Source organism: Branchiostoma belcheri, unplaced genomic scaffold, assembly GCF_001625305.1.
Source record: "Branchiostoma belcheri isolate BF01 breed outbred unplaced genomic scaffold, Haploidv18h27 scaffold103, whole genome shotgun sequence".
NCBI lineage: Eukaryota > Metazoa > Chordata > Leptocardii > Amphioxiformes > Branchiostomatidae > Branchiostoma > Branchiostoma belcheri.
The window spans coordinates 66,569-78,331 of record NW_017802414.1 but is presented as its reverse complement, the minus strand read 5'-3'; the positions used below and the strand labels follow the sequence as shown (position 1 = coordinate 78,331).

The following is an 11,763-nucleotide window of genomic DNA, read 5'->3' as shown; positions in this document are numbered from 1 at the left end:
GTGCTGTACTTGTTGGATCTATGGATGTAGGGTCTGGATTAGGTGCTGTACTTGTTGGATCTATGGATGTAGGGGTTGGATCAGGTGCTGTACTTGTTGGATCTATGGATGTAGGGGCTGGGCGAGGTGCTGTACTTGTTGGATCTATGGATGTAGGGGTTGGATCAGGTGCTGTACTTGTTGGATCTATGGATGTAGAGGTTGGATCAGGTGCTGTACTTGTTGGATCTATGGATGTAGGGGTTGAATCAGGTGCTGTACTTGTTGGATCTATGGATGTAGGTACTGGATCAGGTGCTGTACTTGTTGGATCTATGGATGTAGGGGTTGGATCAGGTGTTGTACTTGTTGGATCTATGGATGTAGGGGTTGGTTTAGGTGTTGTACTTGTTGGATCTATGGATGTAGGGGCTGGGTGAGGTGCTGTACTTGCTGGATCTATGGATGTAAGGATAGAAGTACCATTGGTACTTACAGATGGAATGGTTGAGGTTGAGGGAACGGATGTTGGAGCACTACCTATGGTGTTGAATAATGTAGTGTTTATACCTGTAGTATGTAGAGAAGTGTTAACTGTAGTGCTTTGCTGTGTGTTGTTTGTGACTGGGGCTGACACCTGTCTCCTCTGCCTTGCCTGAAAACCTTCCTCCACCAACCTCTGTGACACATTGCTTGATGTATTTGTCTCTTGAGCAGTGGTGGAAACCAGAGTAACATTAGTTATTCCCAGTGTTGTTGCAGTTGTTACCATCTCTCCTACAGTAGTGTCATTGGTAGTGTTCTCTGTTGTTACAAACTCATCAAGTGTAGCATTGGTGGTGGCTACAACTGTGTCCATGTTAGTAGTTTCTATCTGCACTGTTGTGACATCAGTTGTTTGGGGGCCATCAGTTGTAACATTGATGTCAGTAGTTTCTGTCTGCACGGTTGTGTGGTTTGTGGTGGCTACAAGTGTAGCCATGTCTGTAGTTCCTGTTTGCACTGATGTGACATCAGTTGTTCCAAGGCCAACGGGTGTTGTAGTTGATGTAGCATTCGTGGTTAACAAACTTGTATTAATGTCAGTAGTTTCTGTTTGCGCTGTCAAGTTGTTTGTACTGGCTACAACTGTAGCAACATCTGTAGTTCCTGGCACAACATCAGTTGTTCCGAGGCTACCTGTGGCAGGATTTGTACTATTTCTAGTAGCTAGCACTGTGTCAGTAGTTTCCATCTGTGCTGTTGTTTCATCTGTTGTTCCAGGGTCACTGGGAGTTGAAACAGATGGTGTAACATTTGTGGTTGCTGCAGCTGTAACAGCTGTATTGAAGTCAGTAGTTTCCATTTCTACAGGTGTTCCAGTTACTACAGATGTGTTGATTTCAGTACTTTCTATCTGTGCTGTTGTTACATCAGTTGTTCCACTTGGGTTGGGAGATAGAGAAGCAGTTGCAGCATCTGTAGTGGCTACAGTTGTTACAGTGTCTGTAGTTTCTCTCTGCACTGTTGTATCTATGATTAAAGTTGTCCCTCCAAGTGCATCCTGGATGGTTGTTCCCTCTGTTGCATCTTGGGAAGTTGTGAGTCCCAGCATTGTTGTCTGCCCAAGTGCATTCTGGGTGGGGGTTACTGAGTAGGGGTCAAACTCTGTGCCGACAAGGTCACAATCACATGCTGAAGGAAGAAGAGACAGACACGTTAGGCATCAAGCTACAACACTTTTATACATGCTCACACCTTGGAAACTAAATCACTCGTTCTCATTGCAAGCTTGAGCTACAAAAATGCTGTTGCCACTCTTTACATCCTTGTTGTAACCTCCAATGGAGGTTACACAGGGTAGTGGAAAAGATGTAACAAGAGATTGAATTTCCTTTTCCTGTGCACCATAAACATAATATTTGGAAATAAAGTAGAAAACATTTGCATCCAAAGGAAAATAACCCTCAGTGGCGTCAACAGACTCAAATATTCTACCTTTCTTTGCTTCTAAAGAATCGATATATGTTGCTACTTCATGTGTTCAATATGTGTACAGTCATGTATATTTAACAGTGTATAATGGGCTGACAGAAGTACTTCCATAGATACTGGCACCTAAACTAATGGCTCTTTAGGTGATGTAATGAATACAAGCTTTATCATACACCCAACTCATGCTGATGTTCCAGTTTTTTTGCCACACCAAAAATTACATTGTTTTCATATATCTTATCAAAGTAAATAAATTTTCAGTAACCTCTCGTGACGATTAAGGCTAGCTGTCATTTTTGGGTAATTACTAATTTAGATGTTTTCCTCAATTTCCACAATTCATCAATTTTTCCACCCTAAAAAATCACTTTTTTGTACTTTTGAATCCAAAAAAATCCGTTAACCAAGAAATTAAATTGGTGTGGCCTTATGTTGTCCTCACCTGTGCAGGGCATGTCTGGCAGGCCGTAGGTCCCTTCCATACACCTGTCACATTTGTTCCCCTCAACACCAGCCCGGCATGAACAGTTGCCCCCCTCCCCACACTGGGGGGAGTTTGAGCCATGGTCGTTACAGTTACAGGCAGAACAGCCTGGCCACCCGTCGGTACCATTTCCGTCTGGGGTGTCAAACCCATAGTGATTCTCCATACACCTAGAACATCTGTGAAGATATTATATATACTTAGATGGGCATCAAAGTCATATGTTTAAAATCGTGTAAAATGTACCTTTAACTTACATTTGTACTAAGTCAATGATCTTGATCCAGCTTTTTAGATGACTAAGGCCACACCGACTTAATTTTATGGATGACATCCACGCGTGCATTAATTTTCACCTGATCTCAAAAAAAAAAAAAAAGATCACGTCTTCCATGGTGGTAAGCGACAACGAAGCCGGTGGTAACTCTGGGGGCCGGAACCCAGGCTACCAAAGATCCCACGACTCAAGAACTCAGTACATACGTACAGTGTCGATTCATAAATTCCGAAAAAAAGCAGCATGTGCTGGCCTGTCGTATACGTCGCTATGTAATGCGCCAAGTTCACAATACCGGCTTTGTATTCCTGTGGTTTACTAGCATTTTTTTTTTGGCCGGATTTTTCTTTTTTTCGCCTGTGCGCACTAGTTTGGGGGTCTTCAGAGGATGTCATCCATAGAATTAAGTCGGTGTAGCCTAAAGCTGGATCAATAGGTTACTAAGCTATTATCACTCTGGTGGCTGTCGCAAGAGGGACAGACATTTCAAGTACATTTGTACTTTATCGGGATTGCAAAAACATGTCAACAACATACTTATGAAAAATTATGCAAAGGTTCAAAGTGTGAGGAAAATTTAACTTTAGAGCAGAGCTGTAACGTTAAATATCACATAATCAAGTACATGTAGTTATACATGTCACTGGCAGCACGTCGGCAGAACGTACTGCACCTGCGCAAAACCCGTAATGTATCGTACATAGCACTTCGGCAGAACATCTCATATAAGGTTGTATTTGCTCATATAAGGTTACCATTCCGACAGTAGTTTTCAAATGTTACGTCGTAAAAGATATGGTCTGCAACAGGGAAAATTCTGATGCAACGTTGACCAAAAATCCAACGAAAACCGTGAAAATCCAGGGTTCTGCGAAGGCGCAGTACGTTCTGCCGACGTGCTGTCACTGGCCAACATGGTCAATGTCATCTGTAGAAAGAAGCCAATCTAAAGTGGGTGAAACAAATGTGTCAAAAAAAGTACTGTCTTTACATGTAAGAGACACCCAGATACTATCAGACTACAGTATATGCCATACCTCCGATTACTGTTGTCTACCCCAGGTTTACAGAGGCACTGCCCGGTGGTGTGGTCACAGGTCAAGTTAACAGATCCAGCCACATCACAGGCACAGGCTGGGGGGAAGACATACATTGTACATGTAACACTCCGCCCTGCCGGTAAAAGCTATCATCATGAGATAGCTCTGCGTCAAGTGTGCCGGGGCAACATTTTACATAGTAAGAGCTATCTTGACTTTTAGGTACAGACCAACATACAACTTGTAACACTGATCACTATCAATTCAGATGTTTAATTTGATATAAGGCCACACAAATTTAATTTCTTGGTTAACGGATTCGCTTCATTTTTTTCTGATTTGCAAATAAAAATAAAAATTCAGAATCAACTGCAAAATGCTCATCTTTTGCCCCGAACAGTTGATAACAGTCCTTTACATCCTAGTTGTTACAGTTATTCCATCTTTCAATGCAATGGTATCAATAAAAGTTCAAAATTCATTGTTTAAATTTTGAACCAGCCTGGTGTGTTGACTTTATGGCTCCTATCGTACCATTTTGGGCCATAATAGGATGCCTAGGGCTGTTTTCATTTTTATTTATTTTTCGCCCGCCCGCTCCATTATTTTTCTAGAAAAATCTGTTAACCAAGAAATTAAATTGGTGTGGCCTAAGTGTAGAATTGCTTTGTTGATTGTGTTCCAACATGGGTTCCAACAAAGCATGTTTGATTATGTTCTGTTTGTAAGACTGGGTAATCCCTTGAAAAGTGCCCTGGAAGGCAGAGTACCACAGGAGCTGGCTGGTTTCTACTCGGCCGACTACATGTAGTGCTTTAGCCCAGAAATCTCATCCAGCTGGCAGGCAGTGTCCATCTGCCACATCAGTTTCAGTTTATTTATTTAACCAGAAGATACACTCAGGTCATTTGACCTGCTTTTCAGGTAGATCTGGGTACAATAAAAATGCAGAAACAATACAATGATAACAACACAGTACATAGCACATAATAGCCAAACAGCAGTACAAATACAATATAATTACAATGAGTTTTTGAAGGCCGTTACAGCTCGGAGTTTTCTCTGTTCTATCGTGAGCTGGTTCCACAGCACTGGACCCTGGTACTGCAGGCTCCCTTTGTATGTGTTAATGTTTGCCGATGGAACAACCAGCATGTGAGGGTCCCAATTTGCTAACTGATTTACAGCTAACCGCGTCCGTCTGTTCAACATTGGGGGTGGCATCCACTTACACATTTGAGACAAGTAAGGCGGCATTTTCTTGTTTTGTACCTTAAAAACAGTCACCAGTGTGTTTACTTCCACTCTTCTTGATAGTGTTTCAATACCCGCCTCTGTTAATAGAGTGTCAGTAGGTACTCAGTCCTGCAAAGTTCTGCCAGCGATGATTCTGGCAGCACGGTTCAGCAGCCTGTTCAGTTGCCACATGGCAAATGGCAGGAGTTGATTTGGGGCTATAGCACTAACTAAACCAGCCGAGTAGAAACCAGCTAGCTCCCGAGGTAATCTGGCTTCCGGGGTATTGAAAAGCAACTTGTCAAAGTTGAATTATCTTTATTGATGTTCACCTTCACTCAACTTCCAAATGTGGCAAGTATGAAATTCCCAGCAATTACAACTATGAAATTATAACAACTTCCGACTAATTATGCAAATTAGGTCTTTATCTACATAATCTATATCCTCGATCAGATGTTCTTCTCGTTCTCAATTACATGTCACAAGTGTTTCACAGTCCTATTATCGATCGAAGCAGATTTAAAGAATTTCCTCATTAATTATGCAAATTGGTTCCTGATTTGCGTATTAATTAGTATCTGATTATGTCAAGCATCACTTCAGCTCCCTACATGCCAAAAACCATGACAATACGTTGACCGGTTCTTGAGTTATCCTTCTTCAAAGATTTTTCAACAAACGCCCCTGCAGTTCCAGAACAAGTCGCTAGGTGGCCAAACGCTACTGAAAACATAACCTTCTTGGCGAAGGTAATGAAGATTGTCACAAATAAGATCTAGTCATCCATGATTCATGCTTACTGAAAAGCACATAAAGCAGAAAACTTGGTCCTTACCACTGCAATTGCCAAATATGGCATCGCCATAGAAACCATCTGTACAGCGGTCACATTTGGAGCCAGTGGTGTTGTGCTGGCAGCCTGTGCACTCCCCAGTGACGTTGTCACACTGGTCAGAGTTCCCACTGCAGTCACATTCAGTACAGGCAGAGCCACTCACAGGGTCTCCCCAGTAGAACTCACCACAGCTAGTGGGAGAAAATTCAAAGAATGAAAAAAATCTTCTGGGGTACTGAAAATCACTTCATATTCGCAGTACTTTTATATTTGCAGTCACTTCTGTACCACAAAATTATCATTACAATTTATCAGTAATTTGCAGGAAATCTTTTGAGATTGCAGGAAGAGTTATGAGCACCTAACAATTTGGAAAGAGTAATTATTAAGTTTCTTGATAATACAAATTATTACATATTGGAGAAAAGACAAAATTTCGGTTTGTGCTTATACCTTTCACAGTGTTCCCCTTCATGTCCCTGTGTACAGTTGCAAATGACCTGCCCCCCCTGGTCCACATGGCAGGGGGTGTGGTGCAGGGGGTGGCAGGGACAGGGGGTGCACCCCCCTATAGTGAGATTGTAGTACCCTGGGAGACAGATGTCACACATGCGCCCTCCAACACCGGGCTTACAGGGACACTGACCTGGAAAGAGAGGAGGAGGTTGAGTTACACAATGTGTACAATGTATTCTTACTCATCATTGGTGCATCTGTTCAACTGATTCTTGATGTTAACACACCAACCTCTGCAGGCATGCAGTGATGTCTAGTTTGACTAGTTTGACAGCAGCTTGAACAGTTGGAGGAATCGCGGGGTGGAAAAATAATAAAACTTGAATAGGGTATATGATAATAATGTTAATGACCAACCTATTCCTCGGCGTACGCTACCGCTTACTCGGCGGTTCAATCAGTGGTTATAGGAAATGACCAGGCCTTATGACACCATATACACCTCGGGGCGGGTCATTAATCCTTAATTAAAGCATATGAAATTATACCATTACTATCAAAAGCTTTGCTGCAATCCACAAAAAGCACTGCACAAGGAATCATTCACCTGTTGTCATGTTACACTGCAAACCTGATGCACCAGTCAGGTCACATCCACAGGGGAGACAGGCCGAGGAACTCTGGTGGGAGACCTCGGGGTTCATGTAGAAGAGGGTGTCACAGCGCTCGCAGTTGATGCCTGTCGTGTTGTCATGGCAACTCAGACAGACTCCGCCCCCGTGGAACCTGCCGTCTGCAGCCAGGCTGTGGTTGCCAACGGAAACCGTCTCATTGTACATGCACACCTCGCTGTGGTTGTTGCAGTTGCATGCTGGGGGAAGTACACAAAGCCAACTCAGTTGCCTTGGTTCTACATGTTACATGTACATTTTACTCTCTCTTGAGGAAAGCACAGTCTCATGTCATATGCAGATTCTATACAACAATAAAAAAAATGGTCAGCATTGGAAACCCAGATTTGCTATCCACTAGAATATTGCACCATAAGGCCACACCAAGTAAATTTTAAGGATGACGTCCGCGCGTGCATTGTATTTTGGTCCTGTTCCTAGAAAAAAAAAAAAATTCCGCTTCCTGTAAGTATGACCAAAGAGTCACGACAGTGCCGCAAATTGAGGATTAGGCAAATTGTACTTACCATGAAGGATAATCCCAATTATACCTCACACGAACTATTTGGGTATATCATTTACCTTATGCAGTATTTCCTATGCTTATCGCTAGGTGGCGCACGTGTACAAAGCTCTAATCGCAAAGCATCACGGGATATCATGACGTAATGACATTGTTCACCGCCATTTGACGACGTGCGAGAAAGAGTCTGTGCTGTTCACCAAGGGTGGGCATTTTCAGCTACTTGGGAGCTGAAGAACAGCAAGGGTGGGAAGATATACCCAAATAGTTCGTGTGAGGTATAATTGGGATTATCCTTCATGGTAAGTACAATTTGCCTAATCCTCAATTATACCTGCACACTCCCTATTTGGGTATATCATTTACCTTATGCAGACTTCAGAGCCGTGGACAGCACAGCCTGGCCAAACGTGTGTTGGTTGTTGTCCCTCCTGTAGTACTTCAGGAAGGTAGACTCTCGTGACCAGTCCGCTGCATTCATGATGCTATGTAGAGACACCCCAGCAGCTGTAGCAGCTGAAGTGGATGCTCCTCGAGTGGAATGAGCTGAGAAAGGGCGTATCTATACGGAACCACCCAAAGCGGTTTACATGTGGTTTACCCCGAAGCCGGTTTCAAGTGGCTCCATCTGAACGCTCCGAAATCACATTGAAAGCGCCTCGATCCCAAGCCACTTCTAGAGGTGGTTTCGAATCGCTTTCCCCGCATCGCGATTTGCGTCTGAACGCAATGTGATTTCAATGTGACTTCGCCTGGTCATGGATTACGGAGTGATATTTCTTTTTTTATATGCAATACCAACTTTTACGTGGCAGCAACTTAAAGAGCAGTAATGGTCAAATAATGTGTCCGTTCTAGGGCGAGCTTCACCGCCTCTGGCGGGACCACGTCGGCATTTGGCCGAGATACGCTGGGAGGGGGGCATCAGCAAGCAGGTCGTTGACCTCTGACATTAATAACACGCCGCCTTGCGTGTTATCATCAAACAGCAATAAATGTAGCTTAAGCGTATTGTGTTCGGACACGGTTTCACAGGTGTGTGTGGCACGTGGACCAGATGTGAGGAATGTGAGTTACCCGAATCGCGCCTTGGGTGGTTCCGTATAGACACGGCCAAAGTTGCTGTGTCAACACCTGCCGTGCCTAACACTGACTTAACCCACCTGGCCAGGGTCGCAGAACCAACTGGCCTGTGTGGTCTGCTGAACGATATGAACAACTTCTGCTCCCCCCCCCCTTCTTTCTGAAGGGAAGAAGTCCGCCTTAGATATTCTTTCAGGTATGTGAAGGCACACAAGCGCCTGTCCTGCGGGAAGGCCGCCCAAAAACACTTTCTGGCAGGTTTCCCTGGTCTAGAAGTTTCAGCAGGGTAGGAATTGCCCAAGAAAACACCGTTTCTACATTTTTTTTTTTTTTTTATGAATCTCAAGTCAAGAGCCGCTAAAGTCTGACCCCTGTCAGCTGACACCAATGCCGCTAGTGTTACCAACTTATGAACCAGCTGTTTCAAACTAAGACTATTAGCTTGGCAACAATGCAGAAGGTACTCTAGGACCCGACTGACGTCCCATGTTGAAACATATCTTGGACAAGGATGAGGTCTGAAGCCCCTGCCGAAAAGGCCCCGACCCTGCAACTGTCGCCTGATCTTGGCCACGCGGCAAGCATCAGATCTGGCAACAGCGGATGGGGTCTCCTGTTGTGCGGCAGGGACAGCAGATCCCAGCTCTGTGGCAGGAGAACTGGACTCTCGAACAACATGTTCAACACCTCGGGGTACCAAGTCTGAGACTTCCAAACTGGAGGTATCAAATCACTATTGCTACGTCTGACTGGACTTTCCTCAGTACCTTGAACACTAGGCTGAAGCGGGGAAAGGCATGCGCTAGCCCCAGGTTGCCTCAGTGAATGTTTAGGCCATCCACCGACATGACCTCTGGTTCTGGGTGCCAAGAGACATACTCCTTCAGCTGAGCGTTCATACGAGACGCAAACAGATCTACTGTCAATGCATTGCCTGTCCAATTGTTCAATGACAGGAAAAACTGAGCGGTTCAGTTGCCACTCTACCTTGTCCAGAAAAACCTGCGAACACCTGTCCGCTAGGGTGTTTGTCAATCCGGGAACGTGAGTTGCAGACAACGTCAGGCCTCTTTCCAGCTGGGGCCCACGACCACATCTCCAGGGCCAAGGCTGCCAAATCTGGCGACCTTGTTCCCCCCGCGTGATTCACATATGCAACGGCTGTTGTGTTGTCCAGCCTTAGCAGAACATGCTGAGTATCTGCGCTCACAAAGCTTCTTAGCGACAGGGAGGCCGCTTTCAATTCTAGTCAGTTGGTCACAGTGCATGCGCGCTTCTGTTTGCGACCAGCGCCCGCCTGTCTCCTGACCATAACAATGCGCGCCCCATCTCTCCAGTGAGGCATCCGTGCAAATTGTCAGGTTTGACGGAACAAAGACTCTGCGACCGTTTACCTCGCGCACATGACCGATCCACCACTGTAGATCTTTTGCTGCATCTGGGGTTAGACTGACTAAAGAGTCAAAATTCTCCCGGCTTCTTTATGCCGAAATTGAGAAGCTGTTGCATAGCCCGGAATGTAAGGGCCTGGAAAGAATGGCTTGCTTGGTGGACTCTAACAGCCCCACCACGCTGGCTAGCTGCCTGATTCCTATCACCTCCTGTTCTAGAAGTGATAGGCAAGAACTCACTACCTTGTCTAACTTGTCTTCGGTTAGGTAAATTGTCAAAGTACGAGAATCAAGAACAAGGCCTAGGAAAGTCGCTACCTGAGACGGTACCAACTGCGACCTCTCCAGGTTGAGAACAAACCGAGTTGCTCTGGAAGCTCTCTGGCTATAGCAATGTGCTCTAAGCATTGTTCCCTCGACCTTGCAATGATCAGTAAGTCGTCTAGGAAAACTACTACTAGTAATCCCTGTCTCCTTAGAATGGGCACAATCGGCCGCAAAACCTTAGTAAATACCCTCGGCGCCGACGTCAGACCGAGGGGAAGACACTGAAATTCCCAAAGAACTCCTCTCCACGAAAAACAAAGGAATTTCCGATCGCTCTGAGCTATTGGGATGGTAAACTACGCATCCTTTAGATCTATAGTTGCTAGGAAACCTCCCTTTTTTCCACAACTCTTTGACTAGGTTTATCCCTTCGAACTTGCAAGTACGTTTCAGAACAACTTGTTTAAAGACTTTAGGTTTAAAACCGGTCTCCAGCCTCCCCGAGCTTTCGGGACTAGAAAAATCGTAGAACATATTGGCTCTCGCAGGGTTCGATTTGGACCCCTGCACCTTTCTCCAACATACTGTGCACTTCGTCGTCTACAACCTCTGCTCTGTCCTCCCCAGATATATTTGTGACCGGCTGGACGAACTGAACCGGAGTGGACTCCCAGTTTTCCATGAAAAAAAGCTGTTCGCCCTGCGTATTGAACCGGAGAACAGAGCAGAGTCTGATGACGAGGAAGAGCTACTGTTTGTTTGGGCCTTTTGTGCATTTTTGTGCTTACCCCCGGCATTTGACCATGGTCTAGCATTGTTGTTGTAGGGACGAAAAATGTAACCCTTTTTAGTTTGAGGAGTACTTGTTGTAGCTATAGTTAAACTTTGAACGGTTGGACTGAAACTGTCCCTAGCCCTAGAAGTGCTCGAAGGGGCTGACTTATAAGCCTTACTCAAAGTGCGTCTAGCCTAATCGGCTGAATTAACCTTCTCCAAAAAGGTGTCTCCAAATTAAGAAGGGAAAGAATCTGAAGTTCCCGAGCAGGTCGCTACATTTTTGAGCGAGGACTTTACTCACAAATTTTGGAGTTTAACTGCTGCCAACAACTCTACTAAAAGGTTAGCAGCCATGAGCATCTTATCCTGGCAATCACTAAAATTCTTATCAGTGTTTACGGTATCATGCTTGATCATATTAGCCACTACTGGGTCTAGAATCGGCGCCCGAAGTGCTAATTCAACATTAGGTGGAGTGGGAAAAGTTTTCCTTCCTCTCTTCACTAAGGGTTCGGACCATCCTCTAAACCCGATGCTGTTTGCAAAGCGATAGAATCGTCTTTGGTGTTTTTTGGGATCAGCTTCCTCTACTATGACTCAGTATAGACGTGAAATGTGTGGCAAGGACATGAAACAAGATATGAAACATGTCTTCAAGACCGATTTTCCCACCGGTTCCTCCAAATACTTATTTGAAGTTATTATCGTAGGGATTATCTAAACGACAAGGAGTTACCTTCGTCAGAGTCAGAAAAGGTGATTTTTCC

The 11,763-nt window shown here is 44.7% G+C and overlaps 1 protein-coding gene across 1 annotated transcript in view; it reads right to left on the bottom strand.

Annotated features, from left to right (window-relative positions):
- Positions 1–228: 228 nt before the first annotated feature.
- The window catches only part of LOC109475156 (laminin-like protein epi-1), a 20,181-nt gene continuing 8,646 nt past the window's right edge, over positions 229–11,763 (bottom strand). Inside the window, exons 7-13 of the mRNA XM_019775693.1 lie at positions 6,892–7,155; positions 6,282–6,474; positions 5,829–6,019; positions 3,752–3,848; positions 2,396–2,616; positions 287–1,653; positions 229–255 (exon numbers count right to left, since the gene is read on the bottom strand). Coding sequence (XP_019631252.1) covers positions 229–255; positions 287–1,653; positions 2,396–2,616; positions 3,752–3,848; positions 5,829–6,019; positions 6,282–6,474; positions 6,892–7,155 — 2,360 coding nt within the window. The remainder of the gene's footprint in view (positions 256–286; positions 1,654–2,395; positions 2,617–3,751; positions 3,849–5,828; positions 6,020–6,281; positions 6,475–6,891; positions 7,156–11,763) is intronic.